This window comes from Zeus faber, assembly GCF_960531495.2.
Source record: "Zeus faber genome assembly, chromosome: 10".
Lineage (NCBI taxonomy): Eukaryota > Metazoa > Chordata > Actinopteri > Zeiformes > Zeidae > Zeus > Zeus faber.
Genome location: NC_137199.1, coordinates 10632047 through 10658452, shown reverse-complemented (window position 1 = coordinate 10658452; position 26406 = coordinate 10632047). Strand labels below are relative to the sequence as shown.

General features: G+C 43.4%; 2 protein-coding genes across 2 annotated transcripts; both read left to right on the top strand.

Moving 5' to 3' along the window:
• Nucleotides 1-818: 818 nt before the first annotated feature.
• On the top strand, nt 819-13635 carry LOC307235713 (alpha-1A adrenergic receptor-like; the record flags this gene model as incomplete). Its single annotated transcript, XM_080007892.1, has 2 exons — nt 819-1752; nt 12801-13635. The coding sequence occupies 2 exons, from the start codon at nt 819-821 to the stop codon at nt 13376-13378; spliced, it is 1512 nt and encodes a 503-aa protein (XP_079864018.1). The 3' UTR covers nt 13379-13635.
• Nucleotides 13636-17227: 3592 nt separating this feature from the next.
• On the top strand, nt 17228-18610 carry LOC307236283 (gastrotropin-like). Its single transcript, XM_080008651.1, has 4 exons — nt 17228-17333; nt 17455-17615; nt 18039-18128; nt 18243-18610. Exons 1-4 carry the CDS (start codon nt 17267-17269, stop codon nt 18300-18302), a joined length of 378 nt encoding a protein of 125 aa, XP_079864777.1. The 5' UTR covers nt 17228-17266; the 3' UTR covers nt 18303-18610.
• Nucleotides 18611-26406: the final 7796 nt, after the last annotated feature.

Here is a 26406-nt window from a genome sequence, read left to right as displayed (position 1 = left end):
GGACCTGTCTAAAACTTAACTTGAACTATTTAGGAACTTTACAGGAACCACTTTAAACCATTATGTTGTATATTGAAGAATGTGAATGAAGCTTTCTAGCCACACTGCCCATGCTATTATTGATTTGCCTCCTCTGTGGCTCACTTTTGTTTTATTTCATGCCCTCTGTAATTAAATACCTCTTCCTCCCTCTCCTCCCCTACATAAATGTTAGGACTCAGGTTGGTTTTTCCTATTCAATAAACAAGCTTACAATGTGGGCTGAAGATCAAGGGACCAGACACGCGTGAGACAAATTGCCCAATTAACCTCACGCAATAAAGCAACAGTTCCTCTCTCCTCCAACACACCGATCCTCCCGGTCCACCACGGGAGAGCTGCGCGGGGGGGGGGGGCGGGGAGGGTGCGTGCGTTCCACGTTTGTTTTTTGTTTTTTGTTGTTTTGTTTTTTTTCCTGCTTCTGCGGGTCCGTGGGTGTTACATCACTTCAGCTCAATATGGAAGTGTTGTCTGTATGGCGGAGAAGCCTGTGAGCAAGGATGAGGCGGCTGCCGGTCCCCAGTCCCCCACCTCTTAGTTTGGAGGGTGGAGAGGGAGTGGAGCTGCAGGGGAGACCGCGCGCTCCGCAGCCGCATTCCTCAGGTCGTTTTGGGACTGTGCGCAACGGCGGAGCGCATCTTTGGATAGAGCGTTCTTACGCGCGAAGACTCTCGTTTAACATGCTCAGCAACCTCCGTTGGCCTATGCAAATGGACCATGTCCCGCTGCTCCGGTTACAACTTATTTGAAGCCTGCTATGGAGGACCCTCTGAGTCAAAATGAGTCTGAGCAGTGACAATGTTACGCATTCATGGAAAAATGCTTCCTCGGAACACGGTAACTCTACGGGCGGCAACGGGACGGAACACGGCGAGGTGGACCTCGCCAGAGCCATCCCTCTCGGCTTGGTCCTCGGGGCTTTCATCGTGTTCGCTATCGTGGGCAACATCCTGGTCATCCTCGCCGTGGTGTGCAACAGGCACCTGCGCACGCCGACCAACTACTTCATCGTCAACCTGGCCATGGCCGACCTGCTGCTTGGCACCACGGTGCTGCCGGTGTCTGCCACCCTGGAGATCCTCGACTACTGGGTGTTCGGCAGGGTCTTCTGCGACATCTGGGCGGCGGTGGACGTGCTGTGCTGCACCGCGTCCATCATGAGCCTGTGCGTCATCTCCATAGACCGCTACATCGGGGTGAGCCACCCGCTGCGGTACCCGGGCATAGTGACGGAGAGGCGGGCTCTGCTGGCCATGCTCGGGGTGTGGGTGCTGTCCATCGTGATCTCCATCGGACCCCTCCTTGGGTGGAAGCAGCCGCCGTCGCCGGACGAAACCGTGTGCCTTATCACGGAGGAGCCGTTTTACGCGCTCTTCTCCTCCCTGGGCTCCTTCTACATCCCGCTGGTGGTGATCCTAGCGATGTACTGCCAGGTCTACATCGTCGCCAAGAGGACCACCAAGAACCTGGAGGCTGGCGTGATGCGAGAGAGGATGAACTCCGGCGAGCTGACCCTGAGGATCCACAAGGGGTCCCAGGTGCAGGATGAGCCCTGCGGCCCGGGGCCCAAGGGCCGGGCGCACCAGGCGCGCAGCTCGCTGACCGTGAAGCTCCTCAAGTTCTCCCGGGAGAAGAAAGCCGCAAAAACTTTGGGAGTTGTGGTGGGCATGTTTACTCTGTGCTGGCTGCCTTTCTTCCTCGCTTTACCCATAGGTAGGTTCAGCATGCAGGCCCCTAAAACCACTGCCATTAATCATTCAACAGGGTCCGGATCGTGTCGATATCGTGAAATGACACTCGATTATCGCGATACAGTTACATTTTAAATGTCTTAAAGGCAACATTGCAGTAAAGTAATGTAAGAATAGTCTCTATCATTTTGTGATAGAGTGATATTGTGAGACTAGATATCGTGTCGGATTTTGGTTATCATAATATTGTAATCTAGTTAAATATTGAATTGATTTTTTTTAAATGTAAAATGCAGTAACGTCAAATCTTTGCATCATATCACAATATCAATATAATATTGATATTGTGATATGAGATTACTAGATATCTTCTGAGATTGTTATTTGGTTGGTCATTATATTACAAAATAGTCAAGTGTTATCTTAAAGGTTGTATTAAGGTAAAGGAATGCAAAATCCCAGACGTATCTAGTCTCTTATCAATATTTTGATATGAGCCATGATATCTCTGAGATTTTGGTTGTGGTAAATATAGTTAAATGTTGTTTTTAAAGCCGCATTACAGTAAAGTAATGCAATCTCCTGAACTTCATATACTGTTCAAGCTCAAATCAATACCTCATCTGCTTGGTCATAACATTTACATTAATAACCCATTTTAGTAACCAATTTTTCTAAAATATTTCTTTTGTGTAAATATCAACAATCCCCGACTATATTGTCAAATTATTAAAATGTTGAGATTATGATTTTGTCAATATCACCCAGCCCTAAAATGTACATTTCTATATCGCAATATTACATTATACTGAGAATTGATTTAACCACCTTTTGATGGTTTGATCCAGGTGTTTAACTTGGATTTCTGTCACGCCTACATTTTAAAATGTAATTACTTTTATTTATTTATATATTATCTCGTGTGTTATTGAAAATCGATTTACCAATCAGTGGGTTATTGACATAAATATTAAGCACTCAAGGACTTGCTGCACTGGTGAGATGTAAATCAGATCTTTAAGTCCCACTTGGATAATCGCTCAAAGCTCATTGATATCATCCCTCCATTTTTCACTCGGGGTTTCTCACTGCCACCCGAAGGGTTTTACTGTCCTGGGCATCCTCCTGTTAAGTTATGTAGCATCCAAGGGGATTCAGCAACAAACCATCCTGATTTATCATACCAGGCCATGCAGCGACTTCTCGGATTTACCGCATTAATTCACCTGTAGTGACATCGAAGTTAAAATTGTCTTATGTTATTATATGTTTGATCAATTGACATATTTCTCAATTCAATGGCATTTACCCTCATTATATCCAAACCACAGAGGCTCAACTTAAGCATATGTTGGCTTCTGAATTAAACAGAGTGCAAAGAAGGAGCCGGTGATGCAGAGCACTCCGGTTTTTAGACATTCCTCAAAGCCTGAATCCCCAAAGGATTAGCAGTATCCTCGCTTTAGCCTGCTCCATTCTCCAAACCTGACAGTAGATTTACCTTCCCGGTGCCCTGGTTATGGGCCGTGTGGATGGCGTGGAGAGCGGTCAATCCAGGACACAAACCGTCACAGTAGTTTCATAAGGAACATTGGAAGGAAATTAAACAGCATATGCTGAGGTGGAAAGCACATTCCGGGGGTATGTTGGAATTTTGAGGGAGAGAGCACACAAGCGGGTGAGGGGTAAGACAAATAGTTTTTTTTTTTATTTACTGACCGGAGAGTCTGGACCAAAGCTCTTCCTTCTCTGGCCCCCATGACTGCTGCTTCAATCACAGTGAATTATTTGCCTGACTCCCTCTCACCCCTGTGGCCGAGACCCTGACTTTCAGTAGCTGTATGGCGTGTGTGTGTGTGTGTGTGCGTGCGTGCATGCGTGCGTGCGTGCATGTGTGCATGCACGTGTGTGTGTGTGTGTGTGTCTTCATGCAAATATGTCTGCGTAAAGGCTGGGCTCCATCTTGCGTTGTTAAGTCATATGGGACTGTGTTTGCAAATAGTCCTGGACTTGAGCAGCTCATGACATGCTTACACGAGTACACACACAACCACACACACACACACACACACACACACACACACACGCACAGGTCGCGGTGGCTTGACAGGGCAGTCACCACTATGTGACATGGTCTCTTTGCAATGTCAAACATTGCAGAAGTTTCGTTGCCTCAAGGCATACTTAATTAGATTCCCAAAAGTATTTAACTTGGAGCAGAGTGGATTTCTGTTTTATTTTATTTTTATTTTTTTCCTGTCTGAATACCAGAAGGAGGATGTGAGATTGAGGAGCCGTCTGTTTATATAAAAGTCATCAACAAACTTCCAGGGACGCAGTTCCCTGTGCAATGTTTAGAGCTATAGCATAGTGACATATTGCAACACAGGAGAGCCAACGCTTCCTTATTTAGAGCTGGATTAATTGCCGTCCTGCATCAGGCATGCAGACATTCCATGATACAAACAAGCCACCGTGGGCTGGGAATCCACATCACATCGTAACGCCGGACAAGTACAGCCAAGCCAAGTCCGATCCTTCAGCCCAAGCCTCGACTATTTTTTTCCCGTAAAGAGATTTGTGGGGGCAGGTTGTACTTTTTCATTATTAGTCGGCATCATTGTTCCGAGCCCAGGTGGCCCCCTGTGTAAATCTGAGTCGTGGAAGTCTGATAGGACAGAGGCACTCTCCCAGCGCTGCTTCTTGAGCCTTCATTACCCTCCACCCACAGAGAGGGATTTCCTGTCTCAGACTCATTATTGCCCAGACTTTGCTGCTTGCGGTCCCTGATAGATAATGAAACCAAGGGATTTCTATGGATGCATGCAGGAGTGTTTTACACACACACACACACACACACACACACACACACACACACACACACACACACACACACCACACCCACACACACACACCCACACACACCTCGTGTCGATTACGCACATTTTGGTATTTCTAGTAGAGCTTATTGTGCGTAATCACAGGGTGTCATGAAATTTCACCGCATATATGTATGACGGTATGTATATGTATGTGAAAAATAATCTCTTGAACTTGAACTTGACGATGGAAGCTTGCATGGAAGGAGTGATGGCCGTCTGAATGTCTAATGTTCTAGTGATTGACTAAAAAGGATAAACAAACTGGATTTCTAATAGGGATGAGCAATAGTTAATAGCATTTTTGACCAACAGTGGGATCATATTGTCATGACATAAATGAAGATGCATTGTCTAACTGGTTCAGCTGATAATGATGAGAATATATCACCCTAAATATACTATATGACATACTGTATACACTTATGTCAGTGGCACTACATAGCAATTTTCAATTCAGTAGGACAAAAGGATATACAATGTGTGTGTGTGTGTGTGTGTGTGTGTGTGTGTGTGTGTGTGTGTGTGTGTGTGTGTGTGTGTGTGTGTGTGTGTGTGTGTGTGTGTGTGTGTGTAGGTGCGTTCGTGCGTGTGTCTTAAATGACACACAATTATAGCGCAGAAGCTTGTTAACAGCTGGACTTTACTTCATAGTCCAGTGCAGCAACGTTTGAAAGGCTATGGTGAAAGAAAGTTGTTTGTTTGTTGTTTAAATTTGATGTATTGCACCCTGAGGGCCTTAAAAACAATATTTTTAAAAATGGAAACATTACAGTTTTTTAGAAGGTTTGTGGTACTCCAGTGTCAAGCTATTTACTGCAACATGAAATCCAAGTTCTAACACACCCTCACAAAGGGACTAACATGCCTTTGCCAAAGATAAGGTATCAGTAATGACCAAAAGTGATTACACAGCCCATACTGGTATTATTTTATGACATAAAAAAATGAAATAATAATGGTGTTTGGTTTTACACGCAGCCAATCTTATGACGGAATCAGCCAAAGAAGGCTTTTCACATTTTCCACCATATTGAATCATGCCAGTGGTTGGCGCTGAATATTTTTCAGAAAAAATGATAAAAATTTAATTTGATAATGGAAATGTTTCCCCCATCGCTCGTTTGTATTAACCAAAGCTCAACACCTGGTTCCAACAACGGCAGCATCCCGCCAACATTAAAGAACAATCAGAATTGTTCAAATTGGAGGAGAGAATTGGGCAGGGGCGAGAGATGCAGCGACAGCTTAGGACAGGTCAATGAGAGGTGGGCAATAAAACCAAAGAAGATCAAGAAGGAGCGGAAAAGAAGGAAAAGAAGGATGTTGTAGCCGAGTTCCCGCTTCAGCATAAGGAAGCGGCATGCCAAAACAACGCAAAGACCGAGCGCAAAAGGCAACTTTAGGGTCCCGTCACGGACATAATGGAAAAATCGTCGCACAGGAGGAGATGCTCAACCGGCCGTCACTAGATATAACCTTAAATTCCGTCGCCTTGGCTGTGACACTACAACGGTGGAAGAGACAGTGAGCGTAATTTAGCCACTAAAGAGCAGCGAGGTCGTACAACTTGGTGAGGTTCCAGCAGAACGACTGCGCAACCCAGTGACACCAGCACTGTAGTCGCATTAATAAGACTGAGCGTCTGAGTTTCCATGGGCGAACGGACAGAAAAAGGGATTCAAGGCCTGATTGTCAAACTGCCAAAGAAGGGAATGGTTGACTGCACACTATGCTCCTATCCGGCCTCAGCAAGGTCTTCTGCGCAATATTGCTCCAGCGGCTCTGCAACGTATTTGTGTGAGGAGGAGACTTGGTTTTGCTCTGGCCCGTTATGCACCGAGGGGATTTTTCACACTGCATAGCATCACAGAGCCGCGCATCCATTTTACAAAGGCCGCTGTCGATCGATCTCATCGACGTTAAGAAGGTTCCCAAAAGTGTGCGCCTGGAGTTACTATGGAACGTCACCGGATTACATGGCGTCTGTCATAACTCCAGACGCACAAACAAACGATGGCATGGCCGACTGCTTCTCTCACTCTCGTCGGCAGAGCTGTACATCGTCACCTCTCCTGCTGGGGATCGATTTTGTCACGCCAAAGATCAGTGAGCTAGATGTCGTAACAATCAGCTTAACTATAAGCATCGTTACCACAGAATAAGTTTGGGAATATAAAGTAAATAACTCCTGGTGGGATGCCAAACAAAACTTAAAAGCAGACATCAAATGATTTATTCAACAAATCAAACAAACAAAGCCCACAGTTCGTAACGCAGCCCTCTGAGAAGGGTTCCATCGCTGACTTTTTATTATAATCCCAAAGAAATCACAAATAAATCCGAATCCCCCTTTCAAAATGCAAAAATATAACAAAAAAAAGGCAATGCAAAGGAATAAACAAAGGAAAAAACTCAGAAGAGGGCTGGCTCTTCTCCTCCCGGACAGTCCAGGCCTTCCTCCAGGGCCAACAACTTGGTCTCCAGTAGTTACCGATGATAAAGCTATTGGCAGTTGAGTGTCCCAAAACAGGATTCGGACTAAGTATTGGATTTTAATTGGGGTGATCGACTGATAGCGAAGGCCTAATCCTCTATCTAATCCATCTGTCTGTCTCTCATTTCCCGCCTCCCCCGACACACCCCATACCCTCTCCCTTCATCTCCTTCGCTCTCTTTTCCTCCACCTGTTTAAAACATGGGAAGTGAGCGCGATAACCGTAATGACAATGACCGGCTGTTGTTTCACACGGTTAAGGGCAGTGCACAATGACGGAGGATGGCACCGATAACGGTTACACCTCGCAAGGGATTATTATTTTAACCAGAAACATATCTGCATAACCCCAAAGAGTTGACGACCAACCGAGAGGAAGATGATAGAAAAGTATGAAGAGAATCAGTGTTCAAGAAGTTCAAGCCGCCAGGAGTCACACGTGGCCAAGTCGCCGTTGGCCAGCAACTCGTCGCGGAGACAGACCGCCTGAGCCTGAGCAGCGTGCCGCTTTATGGCGATTACACGACGCTGTGAGAGAGCACAGATGTTGCCTGGAGGGGCCAGGGCCACCCGAAAGACGGCACTGCCATCTTCAATTGAAGACGAAGGTGGAGTGGAAGGCCAAAGACGTCGAGAGAGCGCTGAGGACGCATCATCATACACGTGTTGACAAAGTGGACACCACCTGATGCCCAGTATGTGAGTAGAACCCAGGAAGACGAAGTAAATCGGTGTTTCGTGCTTTCGGATTTTTACTATGAGAAATCTGATTTGTTGATGCTGCAGTTTAATTTCTGATCGGGCGGAGTTTATCCACATTCACACCCTTACCAACCAAAGGCAGCATTCCATTTAGTTGTTTCCCTGTGTCCCCTATGTCTTCTGTGAGACATAAGATTAATCCTTAGTTGTCAGGGAGGATAATTGTGTTGTTTTTTCTGCACATATTTTCCCCGAACACTTTAATGCCCGGCATAACACCAATGTCCCCTGAGCGGTTTGAGTTAATTGACCGGTGGAGGCGACGCACTCAGACGCGACAGAGAAACCCACACTTTTGTGCGATGGAAACGGCATCGCTCGGTGTCGGCGTGTCTCGTGGCTTAGCCCGGTGTGTGTTTCACGGCCACGTTGTGAGGTGACTGGCCCCGGTGCGCCGTGGGTAATTGAAATCGTGTTTGAAGGGGAAGAATAATGAGACTGCTGAGTGTCAAAGCCGCGGTGGAAAAGGGAGATGGCAGAGCTGTGACAGAGAGGCCGCAGGGCAACGGCGGCGAGGCACGGTCCTAATGGACGTCAAGGCAATTTTCCCAAAATAACCTCAACGCAGACTTTCATTGGGGGAAATGTGTGACTGCAATTAGACTTGTGTCTTGTTATATCAAGGAACTTAAATCATATTAGTGTCTTATACAATGGGGTATAATATCGAGATAGAGAGAGAGATTTAGCGCGGGAGCATATTGGCATCGCCTCTTATTGCGAGTGAGAACAACAGGATGCTATGTTAAGATGTTCCTGTGTTCCATCCTGCAGTGTGTGGAGGTTCTTGTCCTCCAGCAGGAAGGAGGTGCAAACACACCTCTTGTTGAGCAGACGGGGTGAGAACGACAAGAGCAACAATAGTCCTCCCACAGTTGTCCATATCCCATTGGATTGGAGCCAGGACTCAGCTGCCACTAGTTGACAGAATAGACCTTTAACATAAACACTCTTGAAGGGACACAAGTGAAGCTCGCACATACACTAATTCACACAAAGGCATACAGGAAGATCGGCTTCAGGCGGCCATTTCCCCCCAACGCGTTTGCTGATTTTCTTTTTCCTCCTCTCTAGTTCTGCGCTGCCGTAGCCCGCGGGCAGCGTTGCACCCGTCCGGGCCCTTGGCCCCTTCAGAAGCCATTACTTCCAGGCTGGTATGCGCCCTGGCACATGCCATTCTTTGTTCAGTTTCCCAGCGAAACGCTGCCTTAACCCGCTGGAAAGTATTTACAACTCCGCTGCATGGCGAGGAGAAGCCATTTGCGATTCTCGCTGAGCAAAGATCTGCACGGAAAGAAAATCTCCAACAACCAACGCGGTATCCGCTGTATCTAGCTGCACTGTGCGAGTGGCACCTGCTACAGTAAAAGCATTAGTACCACATCCCACAAAGGTACAGAACACACCATCTAATAACGGAATTGCAATATTTATCCAAAACAACCGAAACAATAATCTGATGGAAATACTGCAAAATGAACGATCAGCCATAGAGTTACAGTGGTACAAAATCTAGAAATGTTGACTAAGGCTCTCTGTTCGTCGGAGCATTCCCAAAAAATCTGATTTTAGCCAGCTGGTCTGGCTCAAGCAGCATATATTCACAACACAGTAATTTTAGTGGGACACTCACAAGGATCTGAGTGTCCATGTGGCACAGCCTGCGCAGCAGAGCGGCAGCGTGTTCGTAATATGTTTGGAGCTTTAGACACCGATGTCTTAATGGGAGGAGGTATGCAGTGGGGCCGCGCGCGCGCGTGTGTGTGTGTGTGTGTGTGTGTTTGTGCATGGCTTCTGCTTGGTCAGATAAGGACGGAACTCTCTGCTTGGTTCCTGGCCTCACGTACAGCAGATGAATGAGTTTCTACAAAGCGGTTGGTATTTTCACCTGCTATTTTCAATGGCATTTCATAACCGTGTGACATATCACTGTGATTGGTATGGAAATTACAGCTTGGTCATTGTTTATCTCTCTTGCCCGCTCTGTCCCCCCCCCCCCCGTGTTGCTTATTCTGTTTATGGTCATTTGGTGCCTGCCCTGTGCTGATTGAATTGAGTTCCATTAATCTGGGGGACGGTAACATTTTACTCGTACATCCAAATGCCACCCAGGATTAAATTCATGCATTTTTAAATGCTTTGTAAAACTCTCTGAATTTAGTTGTCCCATCACGTTAAATGGTTTTGGTGCATGATCATTTGCGATTTACTGTGCCGTCTCGAGTTGAACATATATTCAATTCAATGTCCATGAAAAATGTTTCACACATGCCTAAAATAAATAAACAAATAAACAAACAAACAAACAAATAAATGAATAAATAAATAAATAGATAATGGAAATTTGCTTTTCTGTTGCAAGATCAAAATTGCAAGGCTGCATTGATCCATCTAATTCATCACTTCCAGCTAGAATAGCAGCTCTGTGTTCATCAGAACAAGATTTAAAGTGAGGACTATTCGCAGTGATGAAAGGTTCGATTCTTTTTTGAGATTTGGTTCTCGACGAATCACTCAGTGAAAAAGTAATTCCAATTTCTGACCCTTGTTCACTTCACTCACTTCACGTTGTTTTAATACCGGTGAACAAGGGAGGACTTCCGGTGAATGATGAACAAGAGTTAATTATTTTTAGTTTTTGAATTGAAGATTCCCTCCCTCCCCCACTGTTTTGTCTCGACTGCCTAGTCATTTAATAAAAAGATGTTCGCTATGAACAAATCGTTGGCAAATCTTCACATGGGTTCTGATATTTTTAGTGGTTAACAGGATTGTGGTGTTCCGTGGGATTATTTTATTGTAAAAAGTCAGCAATCATGAAGGCTGGACGGTCCAAAAACAGTCTGTCAAACAGTTTCCCATTTTGACATTTTGTCAAATGATCTCGCTGTTTGAGTGGGACGCTCTTTCATAAAAACGCTCCTCTGACATTCAGAACCAAGAGGGATTTGGGTGACATTTGTATTTCCGGAGAAATCAGACCCAAAAAAGATGTGTTTTGTAGACACTTCTTTGCGGTAGAGGACTTCTGCCAGGTTTCGGCCACATAACGCGGCCAAAAAAGAACGGCGAACATCGTCATCTTCCAAAAACAGCCTACGTCCCGGCCTCCTCCGCGCTCTATTTCTTCCTCTCAATGGGTGTCGTGCACACCCAGTCCACATATCATACAAAGCATGATGTTCAAATATTTGGCTCGGTAACTTATGGGGCGGCCGGGAAAGGTCACTGCAGACGTTCTGACGGGCGTATTTTCACATGTGGATGCCCAAGATTGTTCGGCGTACTCAATCTCCTTAGGAATGTGATGCTGTTTGGAGTGGGTTTTGACCATTTTGAATTTGCACACATACACACACACACACACACATTCATTTCCTTGGTGAAGGCTCCTCGCCTTCTCCCCTCTCGCCTCATTATCATTGAAGATTCCCTTTGACGGGTCAGGCTTGGCCCCAGTTAGAGAGAGGGCGTTACGGGGGAGACGGACTAGCCTTAACCGAAAAAAGAAAACCTGGCTGGGAATGGGTTCTAATCATTTTTCTCCTTCAATTGGAATGCGATTGTAAAACATTTATAACTCTGGATCAAAAAAAAAAAGCAATTTATCTGTCTCTCCGTCAGCTTGGTTCTTTCTCCCTTTCTCTCTCTCGCGCTCTCTCTCTCACACACACACACACACACACACACACACACACACACACACACACACACACACACACACACACAGAGACACGCACAGACACACAGTAGTTTCAAGTGGTTCAGGGTACATCCCGAGACTTCCTTTAGAAATCTGTGAGCGACCAATCTTCCCTGAAGTCCGTCCAAAGGAATGCCGGGTTATCCCACGCTCTCCGTGTGGAGGTCTGTGTTCCACGTGGATTACACAGTGCCCGCTGCGAGGACATTGTGTTTTAGAAGGGGAACACTCTGATCTGCTTGTCACGGCCTTCCCCGGTACAAGGCCTCAGCTGTTTGAGAGCGTTCAGGAAGCGACTGTGAGTTGCAGGGTCGGGGGCGAGTCGGCGCTGACGAATCGAGCCGGATCCTGATGCTGATGCTTCTCTTTTGCAAAACAAATGCGAGAGCATCGTCTTGTTCGTTGGCTCCACTAAACAAAATGTGAAAACTTTGTTTTGACTGGCTGATGCATGAAAATTAGCAACATAAAGGAGCATGAGCAACAGCAGACATTTAATTGCTTGTATTAAAAATAAAATGACGACAGAAGTCTCAACCTTGGCAGTTTGATGCAAAAGAAAATCTAAAAGATGTTTTTTTATGTCTGAATTAACAATTTATCACTCTATATATTTAATATATGATGGAAATATATACACACACACATAAATAAATAAATATATATATATATATATATATATATATATATATATATATATATATATATATTTATTTATTTATTTATTTATTTATTTCCATAAGCACAATAAAACAGCATGGAAGCAGATATTGCTGGCCATGAAATTCTCAGACACAGATCTAACCACAATGTAGTAAAAAGAAAATGTTATAAAAAGTAAGAAAAATAGTAATAAACATATGGTAAAATCAAGAAGCATTACAATAATATATAAATAAATGTTACAATATACTGTATAAATGTATGTAACCTACATGTATTGGCTGTATATATATATATATATATATATATATAATATTAGTTTCGGCATTACTTATTGAAGGTGTTGAAGTGAAAAGTACCTTTACCACGGATCCCTGCTGCCCTGCTCTGTTCTCTGCTCCCTGAAACCCAGTGAAACATGACGTTTATCTTGTAGGAGACTGACACCTGCTGGGAACACATGCCCATTACGGGAAAGATGAGTCGTTTTTAACGAGAACGTTTTGGCTTTCATTCTGCACGAGGTTCTCCTTATAAATCCCCTGCTTGTGCTCATTTTTCACCAGGCTCCTTCAATGTGAACCTGCGTGCGCCCGAATCGCTCTTCAAGGTCATCTTCTGGCTGGGCTACTTCAACAGCTGCCTGAACCCCATCATCTACCCCTGCTACAGCCGCGAGTTCAAGCTGGCCTTCATCCGCATCCTCCGGTGCCAGTGCCACCAGCAGAAGCGGCGGGCGTACAACTACCGCTCCTCCAACATCAGCTCCTCCGGACACTCCCGCAAGGGCTCTGCCGAGCACAACTCGGGGTGCCTGAACGGCAGCCAGCGCACGCTGCCCTCCTCGGCCAGCCCCAGCCCCAGCTACCTGACCAAGGACCTCCCACCATGTCCAGAGGGGGAGACTATGTACATCTGGGGCGGCAGCGGCAGCAGCCCCGCGGCGCCGACCACCCCCAGCCCCCTGCCCGGCAGCCCCTCGGACTGCCACCTGGGCCCGCTGAGAGGGGCGGCGGGCAGGGGCCTGGCGAAGGGAAACCGGTCGGAGGAGTCGTCCGGCTGTGTGTTCTCCTTCTCCTTTCGCCAGAACGGCAGCAGAGGAGGGGTCGGCAGAAGAGGCGTCGCTCCGGAGGACAATGTGTGACTGGCGACGCTCTCGCTGCGTCGGTTAAGGCGGGGTTCTTGGCCGACGGTGGTATCCGTCCCCATCAAAGCTGATGGGGGGAGTAGGATGTGGTTGGACTTCAGCCCAGGAGCCTCAATCGGTGGTTAGGCGTTGTTTAATGTTAATAAAAGACGAAGACAATTAAGCTTAAGTTTATGCTGCTGTATCAGAAGTATGTTGACAGATGTTAACAATGTTCGTGTTTTCAGTGTACAGTGAGGGCAACTCCGAATAGAAGTTTTTTTTCCAGTCTCAAAGTCTCAAACGCGATTCACGCAAGAAAAACAATGCATGCGTATTTAAAGAAAAGAAATCAATAAAATAATAATTAAAAAAATAATTGGGCTACATGTCTGTACTACAAACTGCATCCAAACTTTTCCTTCATTAATTGGATAATCGTTTGGTAATTGAATCCATGTCTGTTTTTGCCGTCGTGGAAGCACTGTATATGACGAAGAAAAGTGATTAAACATAACAAGTGTAAGTGTTCACTTGACATCTTTATAGTATGTTGTGGAAATAAAGTATCTGGTATCTGGTTGATCTGCTGCTTTCTCTGTTCCAGTGATTGATGGGAAAAGTAGCGGCACCTTTATCATAGACACCTTCGGGCAATTTCCCTTAAATTGGAACACATTTAAAGACGGGTGATTATAAAACATGTGGATCGAGGAGGGCCTTTTTTTCTGATCGACTCTGCATTAGTAGTCAGGGTTACGCTTTTGGGCGGTGCGCGTCAAATACGGACGTATCTATTGAGGTAAGGAACCATAAAGTCAAATATTCCCATCGTGATTTCCCAACTGCGGGATGGGGTTCCTGTTCAGCGCTTTACGAATTTAGCTCAGCTACTGGGGTGGTGCAACAGCGGCCCCCTGTTGCTTCAGTTCTGAGGCATTGCGGTATCGTGTCTTCATCTTATTGGCAGTCATTTTGTAGGGAGCGTGACTTCAACCCTCAAGCGATAAAAAAAAATATTGGCACCCGCTGTTGTTACCTAAGAGAACATTTCGACATGTACTCTTACTATTTTTAACCAGCCAACGAGCAGGATTACACAATGCCAGCGTCTCTCCGTAGCCACTGCAGCCATAGAATTAATGGCAAAGATATTTATATCTACAAAATATACCATACGGTATATTTCAGTGCATATTGTGGCACAATGGTGTCCTCGGGAGCCTCTGTTTTCCAGTAATGGAAGAAGGGCTCAGACATTTTGTTTAAGTAAAAGTAAAAACACCCTGACACAAAATGAATAAAAGTCAAAGGAAGCAGAGCAAGAGTAAGTAAAGGTATATAATATAAGCACTTGCTCTTAAAAGTACTTAAAATATTTGAAGTAAAAGTACTTGTCATCGCTCTGATATAATACAGCCTATAATAGTCTATAATATAGTGCTACAAGGATATCGAGCTAATTCATCTCTGATTCACAGTTTGAAGGATCCAGTCCCTGATTTTGATATGATATAGAGTAAATCTGAATCCTGGCTTTATGTTTTTATTTATTATTCGCTAAAGTAACATGACCAGAAATGTGGTAGAGTAAAACCCGTTATCTACAGGTTTCACTTTACTTTGCTTCGAAATGCAGTTGAGCAAAAGTGAGAAGCCGACAAAACTTCATTAAGTACAGAAATGTGTACTTGAAAAAGGTACTTAAGTACAGTAACAAAGTACTTGTCGTCGTTACACCCCATCCCTGCTGGTTTGTGGCTTCGTGCAAATGTTCTGGTCAAATAAAGTGATTCCTGATTATGGCAGAGGGACTCAAGTAAATGGGTTATTCATTTTTCATGCTCAATAAAATGCACAAAAATTACGCAAACAACTGTCTCGGATGCAACCAATGCACACGTTTTCATCACAACTTTTCCCTCTTCAGGCAATTGACAAAGGCGAGTGGGAAGCTGTCGCTGTCTATAAATACAGCTGCGAGAGGCGCGGAGCTGCGCCTTCTGCTGAGAGAGACGGGAGAAACAATGACATATTTTTGGGTTCGAACAGTTTTTTTTTCCCACTGTCGCCAAAAAAAATGTTGTAGGCTTCCTTTTCTTTTTTTTTTCCTTTTTTTTTTTTGTAAGCCAACTCGAAATCTCTCTCGCGTCGGGATTTGGGGAAATGGGTTGATGGTTTGACAAAAGCGTCGAGATTTAATCCATTTAAGAACGTTCCCCGCGGCATCCACAGCGCGCCTGGCGCAGATTAGAACACCGTGCCTGAAAGGGTTTTAATTGTATTAAGGAGGTAAATGTGTGATGTATCAGTCTCTAAAGTAAGCTTCAAATACACAGAAATAAATGTAATTTCATGATAAGCAAACCATATTTATGGCGTTTCGGCAGTTATACATAGCACCAACCAAGGAAGACGCTTCCTGCTGTTTATTGTGAGCGTGACCTGAATAGTAAGATGTCAGTAACTAAAGTAAATCACAGCGCTGACTCTTTCCCCCAAGCAGATTGGTCGCTTTTGATCGTGGTCTATTTATGTAGTTTCTTACACTGTGTATTATATATTGTAAATAATGCCCATAAGAAAAAATACGATTTTTTTTTTTTGTGTGTGTTTGTGTATTAACCTATTGATATTATTGTTATTATTATTAACTTTTGTATTATTATTGTAATTTATTATTGTTGACAATAGTTATTATTCATTATTATAATTATTGTATTATTATTTGGTTATTTTAACTACAGTGTGGTGGTTGTGTGAACTGGCTTTGGGGATTTGAATTGAACTTAGGGTGTTTTTAATTTTATATTTTATTCATTTCATTTTATTTATCTTATTATATATGATATATTATAGTAATTAAAGTAAGGTTTCTTCACTTTAATCACATGAATATTGTCTCATACTCAGTAATAAGTAGTAACTTAACTGATATATATAGAATACCTGATAGGTATAATATACATATGTATATGTATGTGTGTGTATATCTATATATATATATATATATATATATAGATATACAGTATATTTAGATATACCTATATGCATAGGCATATACATGATATGATACTGATAAATAGTAGTTCTTACCCAGCGGTTCTCAAACATGTTTTAGTAGTGTACTAAGACTAAGATCTTTTTTCAGCATAACATAAATGATGTACTGTTTGTGCATTGTATGTGTTTTTTAAACATTATATATAAACAATTTTATTTTTTTAATTTGTTTAGATTTTTGGAGTACCCCCTGCAGAACCCCAAAGTACCCCCATTTGAAAAACATTGCCCTAGGTTGGTATAAGATATATAATGATGAATCAATGATCAACGCAGTTCCATTGAACTTCTGTCATTTAGTGGCTATTTCAAGAATGTTGTTACAGCACGTACACAGCTTTGTGAATCAGCCACATAACTCTACCCTACCTTAACAAAAAACTGACTTCCTGTCTCAGAAAGTGGCAGGTACGTGGAGATTGACCTCATCCTTTTGGGCTTTGCTTTTACAATTTTACTATTATTTTAGCAGAGGGAGATGTGACACCAACGCCTTGGAAAAACACATTCTACCATATTCTTTCTGTCATACACTCTGTCAGCTTTCAACGGGCCTGATGCCTGGCTGGAGGCGGGCGCGTGTGTGTGTGTGTGTGTGTGTGTGTGTGTGTGTGTGTGTGTGTGTGTGTGTGTGTGTGTGTGTGTGTGTGTGTGTGTGTGTGTGTGTGTGTGTGTGTGTGTGCGTGTGTGTGTGTGTGTACTTAAGTGTGGCAGCATGTGACTCAGTGAGAACAATATAAAGACACATGTTGACGCAGGGCAGACCACACCTCTTTTCCTCACATGCCTCTCACCATAATCTCCTCACTTCCTCTCTTACCCTTCTTCCTTTTTTACAACAGCATGTCTTTCACGGGGAAATACGAGCTGGAGAGTCAAGAAAACTACGAGGCGTTTCTGGAAGCCATCGGTAGTAATCCCCCGTTTCTTGAAAGGAACGGACATAAGTTTAATTCGTGTAAAAGTGTCCTTCTCTTTTGCTTGTTTGGGAGTCAATTATTTTGTCCTTAAACGAACTTGGATGCTCGCAGGGCTCCTCAGCGCCAAGACAGACTGCAAAGTGGTGACAGAGGTGATCCAAGATGGCGACGACTTCACCTGGACGCAGAGCATCCCCAACTGGACCTGGTCCAACAAGTTCATTGTGGGCAAGGAGTGTGAACTGTCCTCCATGAAAGGATCCAAGTTCATGGTAGGAGATACATGGGTGGATGGATGGAAGGATGGATGGAAGGAAGGATGGATGGAAGGATGGATGGATGGATGGGTGGATAGATATTATGTAATCGTCATTAATAGACTAAAGTTGTGTTCGGTGGGAGCCCCTTCAGTTGTACTTAGTGTGTTAGAAGTAGTACTTAAGATGTGTTTCAATCTCTATCTAAAAAAAAGTCATGTATTTTGGGTTGCTTTTGAAGACCAAAATAGCGCACTTTTACCTCAAGTATACTAAAGTACCGTTAAAATTAGGTCAATATTTCAATATACTTTTAATGTGTTATATTTTATGTATGTTTTTTATGTATTGAGTGTACTTACACTACACTCTCAATATCAATGCCTAGTGTTTGTAGATCAAATTTGACTCTTTCCTTTGTTGTCCTTGTTAATCCAGGCCAACGCCACCTTGGAGAACGGCAAACTTTCAATCCAGTTCCCTGAGTATTTATGCACCGTGGAGCTCGTGGACGATAAGCTGGTGACGGTAAGTGACCCTGGAGCAGAGACCGAGGCGGGTTCGATCCCCACGTGCACGCGGGGAGAGCGGAGGTTCAGCGTGGAAGCTCACGGGTTCTCTTTGTCCTTTCTTGCACTCCAGAACTGCATCACCGCCGGGGAGAAGGGCGTGACGTTCAAACGAGTCAACAAGAGAATCTAGCGTTTTCCAAACCCAACGTGTCTGAACACATGAGACGTCCTGAGATATTCGCTTTCAACGGTTGTGAAAAAAATAAAAATAAATTAAAAAAAACCTGCCACCGTGAAGGGAGGTGGGTGGTAAACCGTTTTGCTCATGGTAGGAGTGTTAACCATTACCCGTTCAGGTGTTGGGAGATGACGGTGGAGCTGATGTCAAGGTAGTAACTCTTTCTCTCAACGACGTATATTTGGCGAGTCAGCCGCTTGCTGTAATATTCATGCTCTTGCCCACGAGAAATGACCAATAAAACTTACGTTATGCTCTGAGCTTTCCACTTCCACGTAAATTGTCAGCCATTATACAATCTCAGACGCACTCCTCCTCACTGACACCGAGTCTCCACACATTTTCCGTCCCATGTCTTCGGCTTCAAGTTGTAAGTGTTTGAGGTCGGTCTCCACCCCTAATAACTCCCGGCGAGGCGTACAGCGAACATCGGCATACTTAGTGAGTGAGCAATGTAGGAGTGATGGGGAGGTGGAGGGAGAGCGGCAAAGCAGGCAGCAAAAGCAGGTAGGGCAGGAGGATATTGGCTGAATAAGCCCAAAATGTTGTGTACTGTCTGTAAATGTGGGGGAAAAATGTTGTTTATGTTAGAGTGTCTGTAAAAAAAAAACCAATAGTGTTGAGCAAGTGAACTCCATGAGATCCATGGGAACAAGGTTGTAAAGTTTGGCCTGAACGGCCTCTCACGCAGAGGGCGGAGCGGTCCACGGTTCACAGCAGAGGAATGAGAGAGCAAACGAGTTCCCTTAGTTATTATATAATAGAAATTCATTAAAAAAAGAGTCCCGTCCATGAGTTCTACTTTATTTCATGTAACTCGGATTGACATGTGATTGGTCTGATTTACTCAGGATTAGCGGTGCTGCTCTTCTATTTGGGAACCAGTCTAACATCCGTCCCATCTATCCCCCTCATTGAAATGGGGCCGTTTGGGCCATCGATGTTAACCTAAAGAAGAGAGGAGAACGATCTTTTGTTTGCCCTCATTCAGTATGACGGTGGTCTGAAAAAAGAAGAGTTATGGCAAGTTTTACCATGCACAATTGATTGATTATGACATAAGTGACATTAATGACATTATTAATGACCGCCGTTTTTGAGAATATTGGGAAATACAAATGTGGAGGACATGTTCAAGCGTCTCACGAGAGCCCTGGAGAATTCCTGATTGTTCTCCTAGCTCTGTGAGATTGAACAGGACGGAGACAATTTTAAACTCCATGCCTCCCTTACACCAGTGCAAGGAGGGAGGTTTTAAATACTTGCATACACCACGTATGATGGTGATGATTTCTACCAGTACAATAACGCTTTCAGCAAATACGCAAATTATTTTGCACAATGTTTTCATATTCATTTTCCAGACTTAATTTGGAACTGTTCAAAACAGCAGGTCAACAGAGGTCAAAGGTGCCAGTTATACATTTTTCCATTGACTATTTATAATTGAGGGATTCCAGATACCAGAGCACTGGAAAGTCACTGATAATAATAATAATATTATGATTATTATGATTATTATTATTATTATTATTATTATTATTATTATTAAAACCTTTATTTGTGTAACACCATTAAGACACAACATGCAGCTAAAAGTGCTTCACATTAATAGAAAGCAGTCAAATTAAGCAAAGTGCAATTTCTAGAGGCAAAGAAATTAAGCAATAAAAACATAAAATTGCATAATAAACAATCAATTTCAGTTATAACAAAGACACTGTGTGTGTGTGTGTGTGTGTGTGTGTGTGTGTGTGTGTGTGTGTGTGAGTGTGTGTGTGTGTGTGTGTGTGTGTGTGTGTGTGTGTGTGTGTGTGTGTGTGTGTGTGTGTGTGTGTGTGTGTGTGCATGCGTGTGTGTAAATGTTGGTCAAGGGACCTTTAATACAAGGTGGAAAAAAAACATGAAATAATCATTTTCTTGGTAATGATGGAAACAATGACGGAATATGATAACGATGGACGATCACAAAATGGCCGCAACATGTGTAAATTTGTTTTTTTTAATATTTCAATTTTATTCTTCCAAACTACTCACAAATGTAAAAATGCTAAAATTGCTCCTCAATCAATCAACCAATTTATTTAAGGTGTTGAATGCGCCATGGTCCCGATGCACTTCACAATAAAAAGAACCCCCAGGAGAGAACTTACCTCAAGCAAACAAAAAGTCACAACAAAAAAAGCCGACATCAAAAACTCCGGTGTTAAAAGAATGTTTGAAAAGATGGACTCGACTATGTTCTAGGGCAGGCTGTAATGAAGTGAGTAGAGGCAGGCTGTCAGTCGTGAGGGGGGCATGGCAGGCAAATGCTCCGAAACCAACAGATTTTTTAACTGAGGGAATGACCAGGAGACCAGCATCGAGGGAGCGAAGAGGGCGTGCTAGTGTATATGGTATAATTATCTCAGATAAGTAAGGCCGCGCAAGCCTCATACGTTATAGAAAGTACCTTAAAATCAGCTCTAGCTTGCACTGGTAGCCAGTGAACAGACCCCAGAATGGGTGTTATATGGTCCAGTTCTTTCGTTTTTGTCAGATTCTAGCTGCTGCATTCTGAACGAGCTGAAGACTCTTAGTAGCACGACTAGGAAAGACCAGATGAAAGGGCATTACAATAATCAAGTCTGGAAGATACAAATGCATAGATGACAGTTTCAGCGTCATGCAGTGATAGAATAGGCCGGATTTTAGCGACATTACTACGATTTTAAAAATGCTGGTAAAAGCCTTGATCAAGAATCGAAAATCACTCCAAGGTTTTTGATGATGGAGCGGTCAGGGATAACACAACCATCGGTGTTAACACTCAAATTCTCAAACTGATGTCAATTTTTGGCTGGTCTAAAAACGAATACCTCTGCTTTACCCATCCATTTTTCTTTTTTTCTAATAGACATGCCTCTTATTTTTAGGAGTTGGAAAAGGTCATTTGGCTTAACCGGTACATAAGGCTGTGTGTAATCAGCGTAACAATGAAATTTGCAAATAATGTCACCGAGCGGAAGCGTATAGAAAGAGGAGAGCAGAAGGCCAGGGACCGATCCCTGGGGTACACCAAACTTTACTTCAGAATATTCAGAGATTGTATTATTGCACTTTGAATTCATTTTGATAAATATGAATGAAAACCATGAAAGCGCCGTCCCCTGGATACCAATATGCTCTTCCGAGCGGCTTCAGAGCACGCTGTGGTCCACGGTGTCAAACCTTGCCCCCGAGTCAAGAAGCGGCGACGACGACGTGAAGTCAGAACCGACAGTAATTAGTAGATCACTGACTGCTCTGGTCAAGGCAGTTTCGGTGGAACGACGGGACGCAACGCGGAGATTGTCGTTGGATGAGTAGGCGGTAAGCTGATCCGCACTTTCAAGTAGTTTCTGTATGAAAGGGAAGATTGGAAATCGGTCGGTAATTATTCCGAATTTGTGGCTCAGTATTAGGTTTTTTTTTTGGAGCGGCGGTTTGACGACGGCGGTTTTAAAAGCCGTGGGCACAGAGCCTACAGAGAGCGACCACCTGCGCTCGAGCTTTCTACAAGAGTGTGTTTGAGTGCACGGGTGTGGTCTCGAAAACCCGCCAATCTCATCCGAGAGCGTTTTGTGGTTGTGCCGTGAGAGGAGCTGCAGAGTCGAGCGTCGTCTCGAAGGTTATTAAGGGAATCAGAGTTCGCGCTGCAGAAGTCAAGTATGTCGGGTAAACACTGAGCCAGTATCGACCGAGCGCCGCCGTCAAGCCGGCGGTTACGTACGCGTGTCAGGCTCTGAACACTTGGCTTGGAATGCAGAAAAAAGACACAGGAGTGAGCAGAAACCGGTATCTGTAAAATAGATAAAACATTGCATCTAAACGTTTTGTGAAAATTAGCTCCGGTGTATTTCTACAGCTGTGAGTGGCATTCTTCACATGTCGGGTAAAGTAAATTTAAATTCCATTAATTTATATGCAAGTTTAAACGAGAGCATACGAGAGCAATTGACAGCAATTGGTAGAACTCAGATAGAAGATTAGGATTGTGCTTACGGGGGTTCAAGTTCAAGAGCTTATTTGTCACACACATATACATACGGTCGTACATATATGCGGGGAAATGTCACGACACCCGGCGATTACACGCAATAAGCTCTAAAAGCTCAAAAAATACAAAAATGTGCGTAATCGACACGAGGCGCTCGCGCAGGTTGAGAAATGGCCAAAAACATTACACTTTTGGAAATTTCTCAGGCGTGGGTGAACAAGTTAGCAAAAGGAGGCTGCTATCCCCCCCCCCCCCCCTCTCTTGCCTTGTCGATCAGTAAATCAGAAGCTGCAGTCTGGGGGAGAAGTCTCGATAAGCGCGGCAGAGGCAGCGGACGAGAACCGACGTCCAGTAAGATATAGAACATGCAGGAACATTGGGCGATAAAATCACGACTATGAAAACTCTGACGAGAGAGCGATCTAATGTTCAGTGATGCAAAACTTCGATGGCGGTGACGAGCAGCTCGGTTCAGCAGGGTGCACAGCAGACTGAAAATTCACAGCGAGGCGGTTCTCCTTACATGCACCGGTTTGTTTGACTGTTAATCTCACAGGGCCGTCCCTCATCGGGAAAATAATATAATAATTGAATAATATAATAGTCAAACGGGCAAGCGAAGCCTTACACGGGTGCAAGGTCAGTTCAAAGTTTATTGATAAAAAGGCGTGAGCCCTCCTGGGGAGGACGGAGGCCGTGTGTTTTGAAAAGCCGAGGCCTTTTCAAAAAATTGTCAACCCTTTAGCCACGTGTGGAGTTGAACTTCATGTCACTGAAACGCAGGGGATGGACGGACAGACTGTACCAGCAGACTGTTGATGAGGCCAACAAACTCCTCATATATGCTCTTATATTTGTGAAGCTCCAAACTTGCTGCTGGATGTTCCTCTGTGTCCGTCCGCGAGAAAAATCTCAATTCCGGAACATAAATGACCTATCAAGCTGTTTTTTTATGCCTCTTTTGACTCTTTTCTAACAGAAAAAAAATGAATAGTTGAAATGACGATTTTTGTTTTCTATTGCCAGAAGATTTTTCTATACAGACGAGTAGTCTGCTTAAAACTTTAACTCTGCCACAAGACCACACGTCTTTATTCCCATGCACTTTACTGCACATATCTGTATATACAAATAGCCTATCCCATATACATAACTCTATTCCCTTCTCTTTTGTACCCCCACTTTGTATTATCTTTTTGAGTCTTGTTTTATTTTAATTTGATTTAATTTATATTATTCTATTCACTAACTGCATTATGTTTTAGGAATCAGTTCGTTTCAGTTAATTAGGTAGAAATTAGGTTAGCTATTATGTTCGTTTTAATAACTATTGTGCATCTCCGGGTGCGTTGCAAAGACATTTCACTGCATATTTGTATGAAAGTATGTATGTGTATGTAACAAATAAACCTCTTGAATAAATCTTGAAGAAGCCACTTGTTAGAGTCAGAATCATCTTCTATAACATAGGTGGGAAAGTACTCTATTATTATGAAATGGAGATCAGACTTTTCAGGGGACAAATGCACTTTCTTTCTCTTTCACTATCCTATGGTTTGCCTAAAAGGTTGAAAACATTCCACAATTAAGTCATGGTAACGTAGTGTGTTGGTGAACTCGTGTTGAGCCTTTATTCTCCTTCATCCTCATTTAGTTCAATGGGTCCTTTTAAATATTTGTCTTTGTGAAATCATAGTCAAGGCTTTTACTCTGGGGTCTTGATTTCCAGTGGAGACAAGGTGAAATTATCAATAAAAGACAAAGTGACTAGCTCAAGTCCCCACAGTTTGAAAAGCCACTTGAAATGTGAAAGAAGAGAAAGAAATGAAGAAATATTAAGCGTCATATTTTTGAGGACATATCATACATGAATAACACACACACACACACACACACACACACACACACACACACACACACACCGTTCACACTTCTCTCTGATGGTGAATGTGTTGGTCCAGGTCCAAGACGAAGGAGTGGTCCTGGTGAATCTCCATCACCGTCTTCATGTTGCAGCAGATCTCCATTTAATCTTCCGGAGGCCTGCGGCGTGTGGGGGGAAAACTTTGGTATTGTAATGATTCGTAGAAATCTTGATTTGAACAACAAAATGAAAAAAAAAACTCTCTTACCAAGAGCCTGAAAGAACTCCTTTTTTTGAGTTTTTGGCGCTCTGCAGGACGCTCTCTCTCTCCCTGTGAAGGCCATGATGGCGAATCCGGGGTCTGGGATGTGAGATCTCCGTTTTTATCCGTTATTTAGCCGCCACGTTTGCTCGGGAACATTGCGAGACATGATTGATGAGGCCGCGTTAACTGATTATTCACTCACAGCAAACATTTTCATATTTCAGATTCCTGAGAGATGTTTTCATAGGTTTAATGAATTCATGCCAGAACTACCATTAATCATTTCAACAACCATTGACACCAATTCTACTATTTCACTCAATGCCAGTTATACATTTTTTTTTAAATTATGTTGTCTAAGAGATGAACACTTACTCTCACATGTCTCATGTTCTATAACTTAGATGTAAAGGAACAAACATTATAAATTAACTGCAATTTAGTGCTATTAGTTTAATTATGCTATATAAATGTTTTTGTTACTGTTGGTGAAATAATTATATACTATATAATTATACTGTGAGTTGCAGCTTTCCCCTGGTTGATACTCGCACAGCCCTTGAATCAATCAGTGTGCGTCCCCCTAGTGTGGCACAGAGGAATTACAAGAAAATTAAAGATTAAAAAACATAATGAATATAAAAGTGGGCCTTTGATATAAACCGATCAGCCACAACATTAAAACCATCACTAATAACCACTAATTTTGGGTCGCTCCCTCTTGTGCCTCCAAAACAGCTGTGACCCGTGGAGGCATGGACTCCACAAGACCTCTGAAGGTGTCCTGCGGTATCTGGCACCAGGACGTTAGCAGCAGATCCTTTAAGTCCTGGAAGTTGTGAGGTGGGGCCTCCATGGATCAGGCTTGTTGTTCCAGCACCGCCCACAGATGCTCCATTGGATTGGACCCTAACCCCGCCCATCCACATGACGTAGAAGAAAACGTGATTCATCAGACCAAGTCACCTTCTTCCATTGCTCCATGGTCCAGTTCTGATGCTCACGTGTCCATTGTAGGTGCTTTTGGTGGTGGACAGGGGTCAGCATGGACACTCTGACTGGTCTGCAGCTACACAGCTCCATACGCAGCAAGCTGTGATGCACTGTGTGTTGTGACACCTTTCTATCATAGCAGCATTAACTTTTTCAACAATTTGTTCTACAGAAGCTCTTCTGTGGGTTCCTACCTCAATGAGCCCATGGCAACCATGACACTGGTTGTCCTTCCTTGGACCACTTCTTGGTAAGTACTAACCACTGCATACTGGGAACACCCCACAAGACCTGCTGTTTTGGAGATGCTCTGATCCAGTCGTCTAGACATCACAATTTGGTCCTTGTCAAAGTGGCTCAGATCCTTACGCTTGTTCATTTTTCATGCTTCCAACACATCAACTTCAAGAACTGACTGTTCACTTGCTGCCTCATATATCCCACTCCTTGACAGGGGCCATTGGAATAAGATGATCAATGTTACTCACTTCACCCATCAGTGGTTTTAATGTTGTGGCTGATCGGTGTATCTTTTAAGGCTTAAGATATATATTAAAGGCCTATTTTTTTGTTTGTTACAAGGTTATTATTTTCATTGGTTCATTGAAAATAATACAACTGTTCAGAGAAACAAGAACAGAAAACCAAAATAAAATGAATATTATTTTAATTTATTTTGGTTTTCTGGTTTACTATAAAATGAAGTAGTAGTAGTAGTAGTTTAGTGTAGCATCTCTCAGTAAAATTAGCTGGTTTCGCTTCAACTTTATTTTTCACTTTTTCTACTTTATTATTCCACTATACACAGTCACTTTATCAGTAACTGCAATAAACACTCCTTTTTACCTTACAGTAGCTGAACTTCTATCTCTTAACAGTGACACTCATAACATAACAGTTAAACACTTATATGTCA

Excerpts from the sequence above, each read along its gene's own strand:
- LOC307236283 (XM_080008651.1), top strand. The coding sequence starts at position 17,267 with ATGTCTTTCACGGGGAAATACGAGCTGGAGAGTCAAGAAAACTACGAG. Across the intron at positions 17,334-17,454 it reads GGCGTTTCTGGAAGCCATCG|GGCTCCTCAGCGCCAAGACA; the intron begins GTAGTAATCCCC and ends GGATGCTCGCAG. Across the intron at positions 18,129-18,242 it reads TGGACGATAAGCTGGTGACG|AACTGCATCACCGCCGGGGA; the intron begins GTAAGTGACCCT and ends CTTGCACTCCAG.